The sequence below is a fragment of the Falco peregrinus genome, chromosome Z, assembly GCF_023634155.1.
Source record: "Falco peregrinus isolate bFalPer1 chromosome Z, bFalPer1.pri, whole genome shotgun sequence".
In the NCBI taxonomy this organism is placed as follows: Eukaryota; Metazoa; Chordata; class Aves; order Falconiformes; family Falconidae; genus Falco; species Falco peregrinus.
The window spans coordinates 7,977,081-8,000,652 of record NC_073739.1 but is presented as its reverse complement, the minus strand read 5'-3'; the positions used below and the strand labels follow the sequence as shown (position 1 = coordinate 8,000,652).

The window sequence follows — 23,572 nt, the reverse complement described above, 5'->3', positions numbered from 1 at the left end:
GCCAATTTGCATTTAAGTAAATCAATTCAGTCAGTTAGAACATAGAGGTTGTAACATACCAAACAGTTGTGGAAGTACTGAATGGCCATCTGAGTACGCGATATATTTCCATTTGCCAGTTCGAAGCATGTACATGGAAGAATTGACATTGCATCCGTGGTACTCGCTCAGCACCCATGAGGGCCGAAGCCCTCTGGCTGACGCTTCATTTTCAGCCTTTCCACGTAGCAGCGGTGTAAGCGAATATCCACTGAGGTTCTGTGGCACAGGAATTCTTGCTACATCTGAGCAAAGATATACAAAGTCAAAACGCTACTGCAGTTAACTGTGATTGAAAAACCCTAATGTAATGCTACAGATGTCTGAACATAAATTCTATTTCATTAATAAAACAAACATTTGTAATTATTCTTCTTGTAGAACACAGGAACCAAACATACGTAAATATTAAGAAAAACCTTAAGGAACTTTCCAAAGTGAGCTACCCACTATCTTGATCAAAAGCACTATCAGCTATGTCTAAGTCAATCTTTAACAGATGTTTTTAACTTTTTAACAGTTATTAACTGATCATAATAGCCTCCAGTGATAGGTGGTGCTTTTTTGTTATTTTTAATCATTTTACACCCTTCCCTCCTGCTCTGACCATATCAGGCAGGAGAAAGAGATGTCATACCATGAAAGGACCCTAAAAGCTCCATATCCAACATAGCCTAACCATTCATTTCTTTGGTAATAATGGTGCTAAGCACCTGTCTAGCATCCTTTATCAGTGAGTTACAAAATACTTTACGAAAGGTGGCCTTTATAAGTTATCACCTATAACTGGTGGGGAAACCGAGCAACACGTGGCCACTTGCTTCTCTGGCAGGGCTGGAGATAAAGATGGTATCAGAGGTGGTATCAATACAGTGCACATATGGAAAAACTGGATGACTCTATAGCTTGCTAGATGGCCCCTAGAAGATGCTGTAACTTGAATAAGCTTCCTTCATATCAACTTAAAAACATCTCTGGCTTCCAAAGATCAGATCAGTATTAAGAAGCTGCAAAGACTCTCAGAGACATTCTGAAAAACACGGATGAGAATCCCAAGCATGTTGGCTAAACTCTGTTGTGTCTGGAAAATGGGGTATGACAGTAATGATGTTTTAAATCACCCTACTGAACATAGCATGTAGTCATCTAAATTCAACACTTTCCATTTCACAGAGCACCGTGGTAGTATTTTATCTTCTGTGCTATGCCAAGTGGTGATACTCAGATATATAAACTGCCCACAGGTGACTTTTCCCTTCATCAGCACATACCTTCCTTTTTCTCCTCTGCTTCTATAGCATATATACCTGTCAATAATCTGTAGTTCTTCCTCTAGTAAATAAAAAGGCCAGCATTTGACTAAGCACTAGGAAGACCTGTAACATGTAAACCCAGTAGCTTCTGGCATGTGGGCTAAAAACTTGAAAAAATACATATGATATTTGAACAAATGAAAAAGGGATGTAGGCCTTCCTCTTCTGTCATCCGAAACCAGTAACGCTATTCATTGCAGTAACTGCATTTACATGTGAAGAATGCTCCAGGCTGGCTGGCACCTTCAGTAGTTCCTGCTTTCCAACAGAGATCCAAAGGTACCTCCGTACAGACCAACAAAGCTAGAGCTGTCTGGAGGAAAGGTTATGCTACAACCTGTCAAAAAATCCTGGCTGAATTACCTTCTGTACCACACTCACTATAGGGTGCACTGAATGCTGAAGTCAACAAAGGAGGAAGTATTGAGCAAAACATTTAGACGGCGCCTTAAAAGAGATTATTGCCCTGAGACAACTGAAAGCAAAGGGATTAAATTTATCACAAAAAAAGACTTGAAATCTATTTCCTCACTAGTCAGCAGCAGCATGCAGCCTGAAGAGATAATAGTTGACAGAGATGATTCTTCATGTTTTCACATTTATCTTGAGCTAAGTGCCTTTTTTGACATTCAGATTACAGGAGAGGGGAACTGCCAGAACAGAAGGAAAGGACTTAAAAGTTCTGGGAAGAAAAAAAGAAGGAGGAAAAGAACAAGAAGGAAGGATGTTAAACCATCTGACCAATTATATTACTTGGGGAAAAGGCACAAAGAAGAAAAAAAGATATTTTTAACTCTTTACATATGATACCAGAACTTACTGAAGAACCACATCTAACACAGATGACTACATATATAAAAGATTTGATATCAGAATTTGGAAGAGAAAGCTACTCAGTTTATAGCCTGTTTTCAACTGCTTCAGAAGTTTTGAGAGGAGAGAGGCAGATAAATATCGTTTGTGTAGAAAATCAACTTAAAACAGTACAGAAAATGATTTTTCATTGGCTTTTACTGCTAGAAGTACCATTTTACCTACTGCCCCACGATCTCTCAGGCAACTGCAGTATACACATGACACTTCTTGAAGGGCAAGCTTTGCAGACTGCCTTGAAAAGAACATTTTTCTAGCCTAAAAGATCCCAGATAAAGCCTCAAATAGTGAATTCACCTAATGTTTAGATCTAGTGAGATTCATGTCTTGCATGATTTATCACAAGTAACTGTTCAAAAATTCACTCTTAAAAGTAATTTCCATCTGTAAGTAATTCATTGTCAGTTCTTTTTATTTGATTTTTCTGCCCCATAACAAATATTTCCATATCCAAGAAAGTAAGAATGGATATCCATTATCATAAACTATTACACTTGCCCTTTCTATACAAAGCTTTTATCACATTTTTTCCACATGACCCTTCATAAAGGATATTCCTTTGATAAGATAATGAACCTGCTATCCTTTCAGGTTTAATCTCATCTCTGGATGCATTTACACTGTAATTTCTACAGTAAACCATCAGGTATAAAGACTAGCAGGGATTATTAATATCTAAAGCAGAAGTGACTGTTACAAAAAAAAAGGTGATAAAACAAAAATAATCCTATAAATAATCATTCACTGTAATTGTGTTGATGACAGTTAACAGTAGTAAGGAACATCATCAGCTCCTTTATTTAATTTTGACATCATATTTTTGCATTTTGTATTAAGTCCATATGTATGCTCCACAGATAAATTATCTCCTTTTGTGTTGCTACATTGCCTCACAAAAAGGAGATATAATTCTGATTATAATACAAATGCATGGTAATAATAGTAACTGGGGAGGGGGGGAAAATCACGTGAAATGACTTGACTCACCAAGCATAGTTGGATATATATCCACAAGAGATACCACATTTGGTATTTGCTGCTGTTCTTTTATGCCTGGCCCCATAACTAGAAGAGGAACATGCGAACTTCCTTCATACATGCTCATTTTATAGAACTGCCGGTGTTCCATGGCAAGTTCTCCATGATCTGCAGTGAATATAACAACTGTTTCTTTAAGTAGCCCAGTATCTCCCAGAGCTGAAATAATCTCACCTGCAACAAGAAAGATATTGAAAAGGATATGTTCAAAATAATCCTTTCAACTTCAGTACCTGCAAAGCAGCATGAAACACTGAGAAATCCTAGTCAGAGGGTTGGAAGCTCGTCTCTCTGCCACAGAGGGCAAAGCCCAAAGTGTTCAGGCCCAGAGTAACATACAGTTGTCAATGAGTTGCAAGGGTCTGGCTCCCAAGGAAGTGTGGAGGGTAACAAACACAAAAATTTCAAAAAGCAAGGATGCACCACAGGACAAGCTCCATTTCTGCTATTGTCACTTTTGGTTAATTTCTAGCATAACTAGTAATAGTTATTAAAACAGCAGTAAAATAGGTCATGAGAAGTTCTGACATTTAGGGTGAAGCACTCTTGACGTATCCACCTTATATATAACCAGTGGAAGTTTCTCCTTCCTGTGCCAACATACCCACAGAAGCCCTTTGCATACGCGTTTGTGCAACACAGACAGGGCCAAGATCAATGAAGTTGGTAATTAGGCAAAGCACTTACACATCTTTAACATTAAAACACTAAGATGGTTCTTGCTTAACAGACATTAAAAACTTAAAATACATTACCAAATTAAACTGCAGTGCAGCTACCTGGGAATACCTTAATTTCCTAAAACTGTCAGGCTCGTGTTGATCTCTTTTCTTTCATAAAATGTGGAAGAGTAGATGTGTGTCTTTTAAATTACTTCTAACATTGCTAAAATATTAGCTTATTTATTCATTAATTTTGTATTAGAATACAAGGAAATTCTTGTTCTTTCATGGCCACTTCTCAAATTAAGAAATAAGATACTGTAAATGAAGACCGATTTGCATTGTAACTTTTATGTATGTAGACCTTACTGCAAACTAGGAAGAATTCGGAATGCCTAATTAATTCTTCTTTTTTCTTCTAACTTTTTATAATTTGCTGCTAAAGGTGACGTCAAAGGTAACCTTATTGTTTAGTCTATGTGTAATAGCTGTCGTCCAGTCTATGCATTTGAAAAAATCTCCAAGGAAACTGCTTATGCCCTAAAATGTATCTTTCCTTCCAGCTCTGCTTTGCTGGTCTGTCCCCTTCACAACTGTTTCCATTATTTTAGTTAGAACTTAATCAAATAGTATTCTGCTTCTTTTGTATATGAGCCAAGTAATGTTTTACTGGGCTTTTACAGGGCCTCTGACTGGTGGTTGTGATTACTTTTCAGAGTGCTCTGTCTCCTTGCAACAGCCTTAAAAGCTATCCAATTATTTATCATATAGACTGGTAAGCAACAGTCATGTGACTTAGTCTCAGATCTGAATTGTGGTTCCCCCCCTGCCCTGCTACACTGCCTGCCCCCCCCCCCCCCCCCCCCGCCACCACCAAGAAAGCCCCTATAAGCATTTTTGTAAAAAATTCAGCACAAGAAAACCCACCGTATAATGAAACATTACCTACCCAGCATGGCATCTGTCTCTGCACACATAGCATAATAAAATGCTCTAATATTTCTCACTTCTTGCTTTGTAAACTCTCCTGTGCAATTCTTGGTGTAAGACGAGTAATAGTCTACTGGATGCATCTCTGAAAAAGAAGACCATCTGGGTATTTTAATAGCTTCATAAGTTACCTAAAAATGAGAGGAAATTTACATTACTTCAGCAACTAAATTAAAGAATTTTTAAAAGAATGGATTTAATTTACAACTTTTTAGCATAAATTCAGAGCAATCAATTTGTTGTCCAGGAAACACCAGCTGCTTACATGTTACATGGTGCTGCTACCTCCTCAATACTTCCCCTCTGCTTCCCCAGGTATCAAGTGATTTTAAAAGAAGCTTTGAATTCTGCTAGAAACTAAGGTTAGGGGCCAAAAATATATGCTTTACCAGCCGATGTCTTTCTTTAAGACAGACACTGCAGAACAATCTTCTAGAACTGTACTCTAGAGAAAATACAGAAATACTGGCATAGTGTCTCATCGAAGTAGGATAACTACAAAGCATATGTACAAAAAATAATGGGAGCTTAAGTGAACTTACAGAACAACATGGAAATTCACTTAAATTTGGGAAGGTCTGCAGGACAGTGGATGACAAGTCTTGACATCTTGATAAAAACAATTCAGTACATTAGTCCAATTTTCTAATACTTTTTTATTTGTTTCTACAGATGTCAATCCATTTAGTTATAATGCAGTGTAAGATCAGTTTGAAACTAAAAAGTGGGAACCAAACAATTACAAATAATGCTGGATTTCTATATTCAAACTGTGCAGTCACAGACATTGTGTGCTGCAGTACCAGCTTTAGAGCCTCAAAGTCTGACATACATTTAGCCTAGGCAGTCATACTTGTAAGTGCGTGCTGTGTTTAACAGAGTTAATTACTCCTATATTGTGGACTTAAAGCACAAATTATCACAAAGCAGAGAAGATGTAATCTCAGTATGGACAACTTCAGTTTATTAAATAATAAAACCACACCTCTGAAAATCTTCTCTAACAAACAGAGGCGAGGCCTACATTATGGCACAGGAACTCTGGTGCCTGTCCAGCACCTTCCCAGGGCTGCAGCCACAGCTCCACACCTGAGCTGGCCCCAAACGTGTAGCGCTGGCTCCTGATAAAATACCCAAGATGAAATACTGTCCAAGGGCCTCCACGCGGCACAAAAGCAATCAGGCCAAAGCTGCCCCTGGAAGCATTACATCCCTGTTTATTGGTGTAGCAATTTAAGTGTCAAACCCTGCTGAACCCCATTTGGTTTTGCCCCATGTGTGGCATGGATGACTGAGAGCTGTCTAGGGAGCTACTAGCATAGTGTCTGTCTCTTGAGCACATGCTAACATCATGTTGACCACCAGAGCTGTTACAGCCATGTGTTCTAGTACCCATAAAGTTCCACTTCCCATGACAGTCAATACTCTTTCTTACCTAGCACACGTATTAAGTCATAGAATCATTTAGGTTGGAAAAGACCTTTAAGATCACCAAATCCAACCATTAACCCAGCACTGCCAAGCCGACTGCTAAGCCATGTCCCCAAACGCCACATCTACATGTCCTTCAAATACCTCCAGGGATGGTAACTCCACCACCTCCCTGGCCAGCCTGTTCCACTGCCTAACAACCCTTTCAGTGAAGACGTTTTTTCTTAATATCCAGTCTAAACCTCCCCTGGTGCAAGTTCAGGCTGTTTCCTCTCCTATCATCTGTTACTTCAGAGAGACCAACATCTAAACAGCTGTTAAGACACCAAGAGTTGTAAGTGCCCACAGGGATAAAACCTGGCTTTGTAATAGACAGACAGACATACCAAAACATAAATTTCTTTTAGGCCCTATAGAAAATAGGCTGCAAGAAGAAATAATGGAAAACAGAATAATAGCAGACAACTGCTTCAGTCATCTCCTGATTGCTGAAGGTCCTTGGCTAAATAAACTCACATTTTAGACTTCTCAAAGGGTATTTATTAGTTGCTTAAGATATAATGGGAGCAAAGAGTGTCTCTCTCCATCCATCGTTTGTCAGAAGACTGAACTCTATTCTATAGGACTACAACCTAGTTTGAAGGATTCACAAAGTCATAATGCCTTTGTCTGTCTGTTGTATTTCATAGCTAGGAAAGAAGCCACATGTCCTGAAAAAGTGCCAGTTTGTGCAAAATAGAGGGGACCATCTGCTTAGTTTAGCAACACAGGGTTTCATAAACATACCGAGTTGATACTCCGTTCTGTATAAGCTCCCTAGTAAACACAATTTAAGTCAAGTTCATCTTTGCACTCAAACTTCTTCATGAGATTGAGCTCTGGCATTTTCAAAGACTGCTCCTTCCATGGCCAAAACACAGATACATCCCAGAAGAATCAGCCAATGGTCAATAAACGGTAATATGTGGGTCACACAACTGAGTATGTATGTATATGTAGTGGTGAAAGGACCTCAGCAATAACTGCATTAAGGATGACAACAATTTTGTCAGAGATGTTATAACTTTGTCTGTGACTTGATGGAAGGTATCCCCACTTCCCAAGACATGTCTAACCCAGCTGTTAGCACCTAGCAAGTTTTCCTGAATACCCAAGCTAGAACTTGCTTTTTACAAATGAAGGGTTTTTCCCTCATGCTCTTCCTCTCCCCACAAACTTCTCACCATTTCTAGAACCCACAACCCTCACTATTACAAAGAAACTCAGATCTCTCAAACTTGATTTGTATATCCTTTTTTCTAAGTCTTTCCATTTTTATTGCACCTAGATAAAGAGATTTTGCAGTTCCCCATCAGAAAAGGCCATGAGTTATATAAATTGTGTATGTTTTTTTCTGAAGAAAGCATAAAGTCTTTTCAAACCTAATTCTCAGTTCTTCAGCTGCAGAGACTTTTAATGCTTTTATGCAGGGAAAGCTATTGTAACCCATTTATATTTTTTTATATATATATAAAATAAGATAATGGCACCTGGAGAGCACACAAGACAGCAAAAAAATATTTTCTTCTTCTCTGGAATGGAGTGCTATCTGTCAACTTTCCACATACTGGAATAGGATGGGATTTTATGCACTCTATTTCAATGGAATTTTACTGCACTCTAAAAACACTGAAAAGCTACAGCAGCATGGAAAGAAGTTAGCAGAAAAGAGACTTATGTTGCCTCATGTCAATTACATACTTATTACAATACATACATACCTATTACAAAAGAAAATAACTCAGACAGAATGATTACATATAGCATAATTTATAACAAGCAGAATACAGAATGTTGTGACCAATGAACTTCAGACCATTGCTGAAAAAAAATTACAGCTAAGTGTAGCAACAATTTCATCCTCCGTTTAACGTATTTCTAGCCATTAAATTTTAAATTTCTTTATTGACTCAGTGACTACTGCTAACAAGCCCTTTCCTATAACAAGGAGAAATTCTTCATTTCTGTTTGCTTACCCTTAAATCAGAAATCTACCATCCCATCCAAGTACTTTTTTACTGTGTACCGAAATATCAAAACTGAGTCTGACTTGAAAAATCATGCAAGGAATAAAATACTATTCATAGTAAGTACTGTTATAAATACATGTATATTTAAATTTCATTTTCACATACCTTTTCAAGCCAATAGGGAGATGTTAAAAATGTAGAGGATCCAAAATTTTCTCCTGCATAGGGTGATGGATATGGGTGTGGCAAATTTAGTCCCAAGTAAAGAACAAATGGTTGAGTAAAGTTAATGGCCTCTTCCTTTATCCATTTCACTGCTTTATCAGTATTCTGCCAATCTGCTTCCATCACTCTCACATGCTTCCTGTCACCAGTAAGCTTTACCATGGGTCTCCCTTCTTGCCGCAGCAGGAAGTCAACATCTCTAGTCCAAGCTTCCACACGGTTACTGAAAATATATACACAAGATACATAATCAGTGGAAAAAGTTTCCTTCAGTTTTCCTCCAAGTCAAAAGAGTTAAGAATTCCTGAAGAACTTCCTCTATACTTGTAGCTGCAATCTATTTGTAATTCCTACATAAAGAGTTGTTATTCAACTGATCAATATCTATTGTGCATCTACTTTATACTCTGACCTTGAGCCATTTTTTTCTGCTTCTGAATCTTCTTTCATATTAATTATAACCTCATGCCAGAATGGTTCTCCTCACATCTACAAAATAATATTTAGAAATAGCACTCCATCTTGTTGAGCCGGCTCCCTATTCTGGCATGGGTTCAACCCTATTTATCTGGTAAAGAGGGCCTTAGATTTTTGTTACTTGAAAAAGTCCCATGGGAAGTAACTTGCCTGGAGAGGCTCCTTTAGAGGCAACATATTTTCTTGGATTGTACTATTACAACATTTTTAAACACTATCACTTATGACAAAAATCGTTTGATTTATTCTGTGCAATTGCTGTTGATACAATGGATAAATGCTATAAAGAAAAGGGAATAATATAGAAGGGTATAGAAAAAGCAAGAAGAGGAAAAAAAAAAAGGCAACACTTTAATGATAAAATATTTTTGGAACAGATTTTCTATTATCATGGCAACTGTTGCCTCTCCAAAACACTGAGAAATCTGAGCTGCAGATGTCCTTGTTTCTTTGCCAGAGCGAATGACACCACAACTGCTGCCGTACACAAGTGTTGGGGAGAAACAGCTCATTTAAGACCTTGACTAATCTCCCTTTTGTTCATGGCAATTCCAATATAATCAAAGAAATAATAAAAGAAAATACGAAACTGTTCAAGGTTTGATTATGTACTTTCATCAAAATGCATCATTTCTATTGTTTAAAGAGCATCTAACCAGTTTTGTCATCACAGGAATTTTACCAGTCTGCTTTTAACCTCCAGAAGAACTCTTCTGAATTATCTGTAACAACAATTTTTTTAATTGTTTTAACTCCTGGTTTAGGCTCACACTTTCAAGGTAAACAAGCTTACACAATTTACTTAAAACAAGTTAAGGTAGGTAGATGGCCTATAAAGAAACCACGTATCATAAATACTAATATGAAATTATGGTAAAGGAGGGTGTGTGTGGGGGTGTCGGTGCATCAAATTGCATCTAATATCATAATGCTGACATATACAGAAGTTGTCATGTAAGCCACAGACCACTCTATCCAATCACAATGAGGTTAGGATCAAGTAAAATAAACTAAACTAAAATCCCCAAAACTCAACCCCTCCCAACCCCAAAATATCTGCTTCAGACCCTTTCACATTCCAGAGCAATAAAGGAGGTGTTTTGACACACCCATGAGGAAAACTAAACATCAGGCAGAAGAGGAGAAAAAGATATGCCAAAATATGAATCTTCAAAAAGCCAGGCAGAAAGTTGAAAAAGGGGGCAATAAAGATTCAAATCTTTGTTAAAAGAGCAAAGACTTGACAGATATTTATTCAAAAGCTTTAGAAATTAAATTCAATTTCCAACACTTTCAATGGAAATGAAGGGGGGGTTACATCTCCTTTGCTAGTGGACAGTACTCCAGTGATTCTAACAAGCATACAATGGAAAAAAAGCCACTAAGTAAAGGACGGGAATATAACAATGCAACACTGAAGATGAACTACCACCATTATTAACCCAAGTGAAAATAATTACATGGGAGTCAATAACTACATCTATTTTAAATTTTAAGTGAGGACAGCCACCAACATTCAAAAGCACACATGGAGTTTTTCTGACAGTAAGCAGGGGCTTTGTGTACTCAACAGTCCAGAGGGTGAAGATCCAGCTCTTTCTGTTAGTATGCTTTGTATGCACTTCCTAGGAGCCCTCTTCCTCACACCTAAGCAGGGGCTTTGTGTACTCAACAGTCCAGAGGGTGAAGATCCAGCTCTTTCTGTTAGTATGCTTTGTATGCACTTCCTAGGAGCCCTCTTCCTCACACCTCATTAATTCACAGCTATGAATAATTATCTTATGAGTAAGTCACATTCAAATGGATACCTAGTATATTTCACTACATATCTGTATATTTAAGATATGTGAACTTCTCTAGTTACAAAGATGATGTGAGTTAGCAATGTGCCGTTTGCAATAGGTTAGGACAAAACAATCCATTTATGTCAAACATGTTGCAGGAGAAAAGCTAACAATTACTCTTTTATTAGGTAAATACGGGATCAGGGAGCAGTGGTGGTTTTGTCATTTAAAGACAACACAGGTGGAAGAAAAGTTTCTAAAGAGGTAATACTGCCTGCTGAACCTTGTGCTAATTGAACTCTTGTATGTCCCTTTGCTAGGCTCCTTTTTAACAAGAAATTAAATCAGCAGGACATTTTAATTATCACCACAATAAACAGGAACCTTTGTCATAACTGTTCTTCACTATTTTTAGATTAAGTGGCTTTTTAGGGTTTTTAAATGACTACACAGATGCCATGCTAGGAACGAGATGTAAATTTTTCTTTGACTGAGGAACTCTATTTGGCATTTCCATTTTTTGAATTAAAACCAGTGTAAACTGCTGTTTCCAAATTCCTCTTGTGCAGGTATAGAAAGGCTGACTAACCGCGTTTTATTTTTGTTTATTCTCAAATACTACCCGCATTTATTCAACTTAACAATAAGGGCTTGATCCTGTTAAGTACAGATCTAAAACTCTCACTGAAGGGAAAAATGGTATAAAAGATTTGCACCAGGTGGAAATGTAGGAAAAAGGCCTAGGAGAAAAGATAATTAAAAACTGCAACACCACAGTACTTTTCTGTTACCTTTGAAGTGCCTAAGAATTCAGCCTCACATTAAAGTAGATGAATCTACACATGGCAGAACAAGAAAAATCAGAGTACACAATTTTAACTGCACTGATACTGGTGCTGCTACAGTTTTGCAAAACCCTGAATTGATTAATTACTTCTCATCTGTGGAGATGTTACAAAAATACTTACAATGGTATCGACAGAACCACTGAAATATGAGAGTACCAGACAAAGTAACTATGAGAGCAAGGTGAAAGCAGTGGTGTGCATCCATAGGCAAGAATGTGAATGATACCAGCGAACAGGTCAGTACGGGAGAAGGGGCTGTCCGCGCTCAGATCACCATACAGATGACTTGTCAGTAGCATCCTCATAGAAGGAAGGCAACCAGGTCATTGCACACTGTGTGCCATTCCTCTCCAACAGAAAACCAGAATACAGTAAGATAGCTACAATACGGAAACAAAAAGGCTTTTTGCCTAATGTTTCTGAAGACTGAAGTAAGCAAGATTTCAAGGCACAGCATCACACCACAGTAACTTTTCACTCCGAAAGAGTGTAAAATACCTATGCAAAATAACATTTCATCATTGCCAATCAACAGAAAACTAGGAAAGACCTCATCAAATGACATCCCTTGCCCTACCACATGCCAGCAATCCTGTTCAGAACACAAATCCTAGTATTTGTAAGTTGAAAGAGTTTACCAACTTAGAAAGTTAAGTAACATAAAAATTACATTCCTGTTCTATACAGTCTTACATTAAGGTTTATTTTGTGTTCATTCCTGCACTAAAATTTGAGAACTATGGACTATCTGTTCAGCTTTGCTCTCCCCATGTGAAGGCCTTTGTACTGAAGCCAGGATTCACCAATGGCCTTCAGCTCAGGCAAATGAAAGCAAGGCTTCTGCAATCCAGACATTTATATGCAACCAACCTTTTCTTTAGCGCCAACTTGGTGTTCCACTTATCATATGAACAGCCAGGAACTTCTGGAATTACTTAGAGCTGCTCTTCTTTAAACCTAGAGTGACACTGGATTAGAGATAAACAGATTGCAATGTTATAAAACATTTCTTCCATCTCAGTTAAAGGGCAGGGTGAGTGCATACTATATACCATTTAGATAACCCAAAATTTTCCCTGCACAAAAGTGATTCAGAAGAAAAGTGTAAGAGTCTGAATAATACTGCAGATAATTTACATTTTTCAGAGTAATTTACTGAAAATCTATTCTAGAAATGCTTCAGAATGATGCACTCACAGAATTATTCATGTCTTGCTTCATTACATAGCACAAAATCTGACCTTTTGCTTTCTCAAAGAATGGTCTGTTACTGGCACTTCACAGGATGCTGTTAAGACTCAGCTCTTTTGAAAAGCATGAATGCCAGAGGCAGTCACAACGTAACATCTCTACATTACAAAACCACCACCATCACTAAGCATTCACCTTAATATTCAGTTGTCTTGCCAGAGAGAAAGTTTTCCCAGCATTCATATAAGCAAGCACAAAGAATCACGGTAATACTATAGCAGATGACTTTTTAGTACATTGTGTAAGTACTGTTTCTGACAGGAAAAACCCAAAAAGTCTTAAGAATAATGCAGTCTTCAGAAAAAAAAAAATCAAACCAAAAGACTAGAGGTCAAACACCCATCTGTTTCTAGCTAAATGCCAAGTTACTAAGAAAAGCTGCAGACACACACAAGAGAGAAACGTCAGTAGTACATACATAAATATGTACACTGTCTGGTAAAGTAAGTAAACATGAAGTTTTTGCTGTAAGTCTGCATTTGAATAATCTTTTACTTCCGACATAGAACTGGTATAGAGAAAGTGAAAAAAGCTTTCTTATTTTTGTCAGTCTTAAACTGATTATTACTTTGGCCAGATTCTGAAGTGGATACTATTTATAAAGTATTTTGTAGATGAAAAGCAGTGTGTATGTGCAACACACTATTAACTATTAATGTGACCTTTCAGCTTCTGATGATCATTTTAGTGAGGGAAGCAAGGAAATTTTAAGTAACTCTGACCTGTTTAGTATCAAAGAAAAAACTGCTCTTTATTATAATATCAACCAAGGACATCATTATTAATCAGGGAGACCGTGCACCTTCATAAAAACCACACAGAAGTAAGACAGCGTATTTTGTCCCAACTGTCCAGACACATTATGCTTATTACTTTTTGAATATAATGCAGTTATACTCTGAACTCTAAATTGCTGTAATTTAAGTATTTTTTAAAAAAAGAAAGCTTTACAGCATAGGAAGTAGTCATACTGGGTTTGTGTGGCAAGGTTTTGGTAGCGGGGCGGGGACTACAGGGGTGGCTTCTGTGAAGAGGTGTCAGAAGCTTCCCCCATGTCCAATGGAGCCGATGCCAGCCAGCTCCAAGATGGACCCGCCGCTGGACAAGGCCAAGCCCATCACCAACAGCGCTCGCGCCTCTGGGATGAAATATTTAAGAAGGGGGGAAAAATGCACAACTGCAACCAGAGAGGAGTGAGAACACACGAGAGGAACAATTTTGCAGACACCAAGGTCTCCTGGACCAGTCTGTTCCTGAAGAGTCCCACAGAAGGAACCCATGCTGGAGCAGTTTGTGAAGAACCGCAGCCTGTGGGAATGACTCATGTTACAGAAGTTTGTGGAGGACTGTATCCCATGGGAGGGACACCACACTGGCGCAGGAGAAGAGCATGAGGAGTCCTCCCTCTGAGGAAGAAGGAGTGGCAGAAACAATGTGTGATGAACTGACCGCAGTCTCCATTCCCTGTTTCCCTGTGCTGCTGGCAGAGAGGAGGGAGAGAAAATCAGGAGTGAAGTGGAGCCCAGGAAGAAGGGAGGGATGGAAGAAAGGTGTTTTTAAGATTTGATTTTATTTCTTGTTGCCCTGCTCTGACTTCTAATTAGCAATAAATTAATTTCTCCAAGTTGAGTCCATTTTGCCCATTATGGTAATTAGTGAGTAATCTCTCCCTGTCCTTATCTCGACCCATGACCCTCTCATCATATTTTCTCTCTCACGTGCAGTTAGGAGGGGAGGGATAGAGTGGCTTGGTGGGCGCCTGGCATCCAGACAGGGTCAACCCACCACAACAGCACAAATCTATAAAAACAGCAAAGGCCTTCAAAAGAAAACAAAAAGCCCACATCATGCTTTGTGATGGTAGATTTAATATTTGAGTATTATCAAATTTTTCCTTGTTCTGCTTTTCCTACACTGCTAGTATAATCAAGCCACAAAGTCTCAAGGCAAGGCAAAAATGGTTTATGAATTTCACTTAGCGAGCAAGACCAACAATCAAAAATAACTTTAATTCATGTTGGGCAAAAACACAGTCTTGATATCCACCTTCCAGCTACAGGTAAAAGACAAAGTGCATCTGTATGGGATATGCTTGCTTCTGCAAAAACTTGCAAGACAGACCCCTGCTAGGTTCCTAACACAATTTCTTTTACAGTAAAGCTAATACCGTTCCGATCAGAGACAGAAATCACTTGCCAGACTGTTACATAGTTTGTTGACTCCTGTCTATTTCATAGCAGGAGAATCTTATCTGATTACCTTACTGAATGATGTCCAGAAGTATAGTCCAACTTCCCATACTTCTGTGTGCGGTAGCCATGCTTCCCCATGAGATCCATCCACGTTACATAATCTGGATCTAGACCTTTGAAGTTATTCCAAGATTCTGTTAAATGAGTGAAAAGACCACTCCACATAGCTGTGGGAAGAAAAAGAAAGAAAAAAAAATACATTTTTTTGACAAGTAATTGGTACTTCCTATCTAAATGTAAGCTGAATATTCTTGAGATGAGATCAATCCTCTTGTTATTTTAGAGGTAAAAGTTCCTCATTGTGGTTCAATAGAGCAGGGAATACAAGGTATTACTCTTCCAAATCTTATTTTCATCATCAATATGAGTAACAACATTTACTAAAATAACCCCCAGAACTGCAGAAGAAGGTCCCATCTCTCCAGGCACTATGCAATCATTAAATCAGGGTTTTCTGTAGATCAGGAAATAATCTTACTGATTGCAGAAAGAAAACAGCATGGTAGTACAGATCCTGCTGCAACAGTCATTATTTACATGTGTTCCAGAGTATTATCTCCCCTTATTCTGGTTAGATTAAAATTTAAAATTAGGTATGTTTTGGAGAGAATTACAGTATATTATTTTCATAAATACTATATGCCCTCAGTTTTACCCTCAGTTTCAGATAATCTATTTCACTACCAGCTGCAGAAACAAAGTGAGATTATTAAAGAAGAGGACAAGAAGAAATGAAATGAAGAGTTGCAAAGGAACTAAATGGCAAGTTTTTATTAGTGAATTCCTGTGTTTCTTTGCAGCTTGTTGAGAATTGTTCACTCTTCCCAATGCTAATTTAGAGTCTAAAGGAGTCCTAAGCTGAAACTAAGCTGTTCTATAAGTAGTGGAAATATCCTGTAAGCACAAACAACATGTCAATCCTAACACCTACGCCATGTGAATACTCCTACCTTTCCCACCTCAAAGTCCTCCTTCCCACCATCTCTTCTAGTATCATCCCCGACACCTCCACAATAGATGTACCTTCAGTTCTTGCAGGTCTCCAAGCTACTGGTTAAACAAGAGATGTCCCACTGGTTTGGAGCTACACTTGTGATGACTGACCAGTGGTCATGATGATGTTGATGGGCCACCTACATTGCTCAGTAGAGCTGACGAATTGTTGAATTCATCATGCAGTCTTTTCCTCACTGGGAAAACTAGACGCCTTTTTCACAAAACTTCCAAAAAATTAAATAACCTAACACAAAGTTATTGTTCTCGACAAGACTGGCTGAAAGACTCAAAAATCAAGAAAAAGAAAATAAGACTGATAGCATGTTCATGTAATCTCACTCACTCAAAATGTGACCTTGAGAAACAGAAAAGGGGACTAAGTTATCAATAAATGGAATACTAAACACTAACACTAAATTTGACAGCCTGTGCCTGCTGCAGTCAGGACAGGTCGCTTCTTCCAGTTTGTACTTGAGGGGAAGGGGGATCTGCCTTTCAGCTGTAGATGAAATCCATTTACATCAGCTCTGGAGGGTCTTCGCAACAACTGACAGGGCTAGTAAAGTTTTAAGATGTAACCTTTGATTCAAGAATATAGCTTCCTTCTAACTTCCCAGCAAATTCTGCAAATGTGAAATTGAACACAGGGCAGTGATTGCAGCAAAGTAAAGAAAAATACTGAAGTATTCAATTAAAGTTACTGAAGGATAAATTACATATTTAACAGAGTGGAATAAACATCACTGGCAGGCAGTGCTAGCAGCCACCAAGCTATTCAGCTGCTATTATTTAATACTTTTCCCCAAGAACAGGGAAGAGATTTGTTAACTTTGTATTGGGAAGGGAGAGTAGCGCAGCTTCAGCACTGTAGCAAAAAAACTGATGATATCTCCACAAATGCTAAAGATTTAAAAAAATACTGAATCTTTAGTGGAGTCTACAAACAGCTTTGAGGCTGCACACAGCTGGAAAAAGAACAAAATAAAAAAAGGGAGGAAACATGAGAAACAAGAAAGAGAAACAGATCAAACATGCGAATACTATGTAAATACACACAAAAACTAAAAAATTTACTGAAAAACAAAACAAATATACTGAAATTAAATCCTTTGACATTTCCCATCATTACCACACACTTAAATTGACACATGCAAGTATTTATCTGATGTTTTGCTTGGTCCTACCTGCGCGGGAAGGACAACAAATTGGAGAATTGGTATAGGCATTGAGAAAGACAGTGCCATATCTCTTCATAAAATTCATGAAAGGCAAATCCACAGTCAGATTTCCTGGATAAAATGTCAAGCGTCCATCCTGCAATCAGAGAAAAACAACACATAAACAGCATTAACCCAAACTATTGGCTGCATAGACACGTTACCTTGAATTTGTACTATTCCGATATAGCCAATTCTACTCGGGTATGGAAAACAGAAGCATTGAGAATATTTAATTAGATCAATAAAAAATGGATTACTTATGAAAAAGAGGAATGTAAAGGACAGCTGGGCTTCTTCATAGTAAAACCACTTCCTTTCTATTGCTATACTAAGCTTCCCATGATGCATCCAACAGGGCTAGGTATGGTAAAAGATGAAAAGGAGTCAGTCTGAATCTTGATGCAGTTGGGTGCACTGGTATGTATTTCTATGAAACCACAACCAATCTCTCACCCTCATTCTTTTCCTCTTTTTAAAGGTTTATCCATACCACATCTCTGTGAGCTTATTTATAACTACAGACTGGAAAAGTGATCTGCAAGCTGAAGGAAGGCTGTTCTCCCACTGAAATGCCATCTGCTATCGTTCCCTTTTGATGTTTTATTGATCCTTCATTTTACCTATTTCTTTAGCTTGAGTTTTTAACCAGTAACTTTAAAAAGATCCAAAATTTTGAATTGGTACGTTCAGTGTACAAAATTATGATGATGTGAAACCAGGTTTCATGTAGATTGCCCTGTTTCAGGTCACTGTCTTTTCCTGTTTCCTGTATGTATTTCCTTGGTCCAGTAAGACGCCTTGGCTTAGCTCCAGCCTTACAGGTTGGCTCTTTGGTGACAGTGAATCTGCACGGTTTAAATAGAACTCCCAATTAGAGACATTACTCAGATGCAGGCATCTGACTAACCCTGCCTGAGATCTGTGACAGAAGCACAAACACCTTAAAGCATGGGTAGCTTAGAAGTTGTGTTTTGCACAGCATTTAGTTTGCAAGTTAGGAAGGCCAGGACAATGCATCAAACGCTGGTTACAAATTCACCAGCTTCTCGCTCATTTGTTCAAGAGACAATGTATAAACTACAACATCAGAATCTGTATAATAAATACCAGCATGCAAATACTTACCTCTAGTCCATATATGGGCAACAGACCATCCTACAAAGTTACTTTAAATTATTTTCATTAGGTGAAAACAGTTCCTATATGAGAAAACACAGCAAAACAGCCTCTATGTGATTGGGCTTGTAACCCTGCAGTAACTTTGTATCCCCATGCAGACTACCACCATCAGCAGCCTACAAAAACTGCTTTCCATGCCACACAATGCACAAGCCTAATTTGTCACAATGGGTTCTTGGTGTCTACTGAAGCCAACACTCATTATTACATGACATCAAGAACAAATGCACTGTGGCTTTTACTGTAATTTTTTGGTGAGAAATCTTGAAAACATTTATTTACTGAGATCTTATGTCTTCAACAGAAAATACTCAACTGAATGACTGCTTTGCTCCTGTTGAATCATAACCAAAAACCAGCAGATACAACCAACGTTGAATCATGGGAGTTACCTTCTCTTAACACTGAATAGGTAGTTTTAGTCAACTGATAAAAACTCCATGCTCGCTTCAGATGGAGACCTTGGACCATCAACTTCAAAATGTAAAGAACATGTACAGTCTCAAGGGATGCAGGACCAAGGCCTTACTACCTTCTGTGAAATTTCACCTTTAAATAGCAGTACCTTTGAAACAGGTACAAACGCTTCTCAGGCATCTTGAGTCACAGTGTAAACTCCAAAGGGTAACAGAAAATGCTATCAGCTTAGAACAAAAAGCAGGTAGATCAATGCATGAGTTTTGAGAACTACTAGCCTTTAGAGTTTTCATGTAAGGAAATGCATTTTTGTAAAAGACTGTACTTGTTTTGAAAATAACTGTTTGAAACAAACACAGTGCTCTCCCCTATGAAACATTACACAAACTTACATAGAAAGGACAATTGGTTCTTTCTGTCTTCAGTTTTTCAAGAATGCAGATCAGACAACGTAAGACTTCATGTCAATTTCATACTATGCCTTTTCTGCACATCAGCAGATGTTTCGAATTTTCACTTTAGTTTTACTAGTTGAATTTTCCAGAATAATTTGTGAGAAGACAAAAAAAACCCAAAACAAAACAAACCAACACCAAAAATAAGTGAGGGAAAACCTTAGTGCTTCCGTTACACATGCCCAGGGGTAGGCACTAATCATCCAAGTGAGAATTTAAAAAGAATACTCTACATAATCAGATTTTGCAAGGTTTCAGAAAGAACCCAGAAAACAGAGTTAAGCACAGCATAATTGTGCTCCACAGCTGGAATTAACATTACTGAAATATTTTAAGATTACAATTATTCTGTCATTGTTTAAAATATTTTAACTTTACAGCACGAGCACCTCATTACCTCACTAGCCACCTATCCATCGTTCGTGTACCAAGTCCACAGTCTGAGACTAACATTTTTTTCACTGTTTAGAGTTCCACCCAGGGAATGCATGCAGAAGGAAATAATTCCATTTGTTTTCTGGCACAAAAATTCTATTGGATAACATGGCGTTGTAGAGAGAAGCACTTCATTTGGCACCAGCAGAGCTAACTGTGGCATCCCTGCACTGCATTGCAGTGGACAACTATGCAGTAAACCAGGCCACTGGAGATCAGAACGTAACACAAAAACGACTACCTGATTTTGTACACTGCTGCAAATGTCAACTGGAACAGGCGTTCAGTAGGACAAACTGGATATAAACCTGTAATCTAATCTACAGTATGATCTTGAAAAGAACTTCGGGCTGAAAGTGCTCTTTAGAAAGTGACTGATGTGTCATCCTGTCAACAACGCATTTACTAGTTTCCCCAGCAAAGACACTATTTGTTTGAACAACTGGAGGCAAGAATTCATTCTTTTGACTGCAGACAGACAGGTGACATGTCTATTCAGTGAATGAAGTAAGCTTCTTTAACAGGATGAGAAGGTGAAACTCTACAACTGTTTCTGGAAATCTACTCTCTAAGAACTGGGTAGCATTTGCGGATATTGAAATATCCGAGGCAATACAATTATTCTGAGTAACACATGCAAGCACATTTCACCCAGGAACTTGAGCTGCACTGCAAGCAAAGCCTGTCTTCACTCAGTTAACTTCAAGTAGCAAATTAGGAGAAAAAAAAAGAAGTAGCACATTCTACCAGCAAGCCCTATGAGCCTCACAGTGCTTGATGTGACCCAACAGCAGAAAGCTGACTGTTTGAGCAAGAGGTCACTGCTCTGGAGGCCAAACACAGACCAGCATCACTGAGAAGAAAATTTTTGTCATGCTTGATGGAAGAGGTGCGAGTCTTTCACAGACAGCATCACCCACAACAAAGGCAGGCACACTTTGAAATGAAAGCCCATACCTTCTAACAGCCTGCAGGACCTTAAGCTTTTTTTCCCCAGAAAAACTGTTAGTATCAACAGTACCCAACTCTTCTTGTTCTCTACTAGTGATGTGATCAAAATGGTTAATCTATTTCTGCCTTCAAATCCGTCTCCTAAAAAACATACACAACACAATGATTCTTTTAACATAGTCTTCTTCAAATGCACTACACAAACACTACAGGCTTGTGTAGGAGTAGCTGGAAAGCTGCCCAGTGGAAAAGGACCTGGAGGTGTTAATTGACAGCCAGCTGAACATCAGCCAGCAGTGTGCCCAGGTGGCCAAGAAGGCCAACAGCATCCTGGCTTGTGTCAGAAACAGTGTGGCTAGCAAGAAAAGGGAAGTGATCATCCCCCTGTACTCGGCACTGGTGAGGCTGCACCTCGAATCCTGTTTTGAGTTTTGAGCTCCTCACTGCAAGAGGGACATTGAGGGGCTGAAGCATGTCCAAAGAGGGGCAGCAGGGCTGGGGAAGAGGCTGGGACACAAGCCCCATGGGGAGTGGCTGGGGGAACTGGGGGTGTTTAGTCTGGAGAGGAGGCGGCTCAGGGGGGACTTGATCGCTCTCTACACCTACCTGAAAGGAGGCTGCAGTAAGATGGCAGTCAGTCTCTTCTCCCAGATAACGAGCAACAGGACAAGAGGAAACGGCTTCAAGTCATGCCAGGGGAGGTCTAGATTGGATATTAGGAAAAATTTCATTGCTGAAAGGGTTATCAAGCATTGGAACAGGCTGTCTGGTGAGGTGGTGGAGTCATCATCCCTGGGGGTATTTAAAAGACGTTTAGATGTGGCATTCAGGGACATGGTTTAGTGGCAGACCTGGCAGTCCTGAGTTAATGGTTGGACTTGATGATCTTAAAGGTCTTTTCCAACCTAAATGATTCTATGATTCTATAAATACTTTTCAGAAACAGCACCTTGTTCCTAATTGTTTTTGTAAGAAACACCCAGATGTCTGTGATGTGGTCTTTCATTTTTGTAAGGGCTACCTCACTAATCCCTGTAAGATAGAAGAATCTTCCTGGTTACAGGACAACATACAGAAGCTTTACTAACATTTGTCTGCTGCTGCTAGCATCTGGAGACAAACTGCCCATTGATGAACTCTCAGGACCTAAATTATTAAAAATTCAGCATTTTATTGGTAAATAATAGTTTTAATAAAAGCTGAAAATGTGGAGAAAAATTCTCATCTAAAAAACCACATATCACTTTGAAACATTAAGAGAGATGATAAGATTATATCCTCCAAATAAAATAAAAATAAACAAAGAATACAGTCAGAGAAAGAAAAGTAAATAAGGAACTACTGCTTTATCTTTGAAATCACAGCAAACATATTTTAAAAAAGGGTCTGAAGAAGGGTAACTGATGTTTACCAAGTACTTAGGAAGAATTCATCTCAAGAATAGCAGGCAGCAGGCAAGAGGTCAAGTGCTGCACTTACCTGTACAGTCAAGGATGGAATTCTGAGATGACTGGGAGTCAACTGTTGATTTCTCAACAGTGAATGAGAAGTGATGAGATGTGAAAGTCCCTGAAAGTAATACCGTGGAGCTTCTGTCTGATTTACCAGGAAGGAGAGATTAGACAAGGTGGAGAAACCAAGGCCTTCCATTTCGTCTGAGTAAACCCCTCATAAAAGCACTACCAGTATGCTGGGTGGGCAGATAGGAGCATGGTGAGAAAAGGGTGAAAAATGTGCTGTCTTTAGCTGTAAGCAAGGAAATACTTAGGACTTGTGAATGAAATAAAATATTTTCCACCTGTCTGGGAGTTAAAACAAGTATGTCAGTAAATCATGTAATAAAGCCATTAGAAATTTATAACAATGTACCTACTGTCTCTTTTATCCGCTTAGCTAGACACTCATCTGACAAGTTTATTGTAACATTTGTTATACCTCATAAAAGTCTGAGCAAGTCAATATATGATGCCCAACAGCTTAACTCATTCATTCCATCTGTGTTGACAGGAATTCTCCATCCCATCTGTTGCAGAGACCTAATTTAGGATTTACAATGGCTAGAATAATAGGGCTTAGTGACCCTCCTTTCCTTTTTGGTTTTCAAACCAACAGAAAAGTATTCATTTTACACGCCAGGTCTGTTGCATGAATTGCTGCCCTGCCTCACAGTGCTGTTGCCAGGCCCTATGTACCCAGCTGGCTGCGGGAACCACCTATGCAGAAGTACTGCCTATCATAACGCACCTGATGAAAACATGTAGCACGCTCCGGTGAGCACAGCCCAGTTTTATTTGGAATACAAGAGTTACTTGCGTCTCAGCGACACGGGAGACCTGCAGTCATTGTCCCAAGCAAGGCCTCCACCCCGTGGAGGTAATGGAGAATAAAAGCCACCCCTGTTTTCGCAGGCCAGTGGGTGTAGCCTGGGTAAAGCCACGGAAACTCCTCGCAGCCACATACTCGGAGGTGCCGGCCACGCCAGGACCTGCGCGACGTCCCCACCGAGGCAGTCCCCGCCGCCCGCCCCCCCTCACCCACGCGGCGACCCGGCCCCGCGCCCGTACTCACCAGGGAGTCGCAGGCCACCAGCACCACGTTGGGCCGGGGCTGGGCGCCGGGCCGCGGCCTCGACCCTACCCAGGGCGCGGCGCCCATAAGGAGCAGCGCCAGCCCTAGCGGCCCGCCGCCTCGCATGGTGCCCGCGCTGTGACCCGCCTCTTCGGAGAA

General features: G+C 39.2%; 1 protein-coding gene across 3 annotated transcripts in view; it reads right to left on the bottom strand.

Moving 5' to 3' along the window:
- ARSK (arylsulfatase family member K) overlaps positions 1-23,572 on the bottom strand; it is a 27,867-nt gene extending 4,295 nt beyond the window's left edge. Inside the window, exons 1-8 of one of the 3 annotated variants that reach the window (XM_055791724.1) lie at positions 23,414-23,511; positions 21,452-21,548; positions 17,373-17,502; positions 15,200-15,359; positions 8,521-8,803; positions 4,875-5,046; positions 3,213-3,437; positions 60-284 (exon numbers count right to left, since the gene is read on the bottom strand). In XM_055791724.1, coding sequence (XP_055647699.1) covers positions 60-284; positions 3,213-3,437; positions 4,875-5,046; positions 8,521-8,803; positions 15,200-15,359; positions 17,373-17,451 — 1,144 coding nt within the window. In that variant the 5' untranslated portion in view covers positions 17,452-17,502; positions 21,452-21,548; positions 23,414-23,511. Of the gene's footprint in view, positions 1-59; positions 285-3,212; positions 3,438-4,874; positions 5,047-8,520; positions 8,804-15,199; positions 15,360-17,372; positions 17,503-21,451; positions 21,549-22,324; positions 22,587-23,413 lie in introns of those variants that run through there. The other 2 variants (XM_055791723.1, XM_055791722.1) reach the window with 2 other exon arrangements.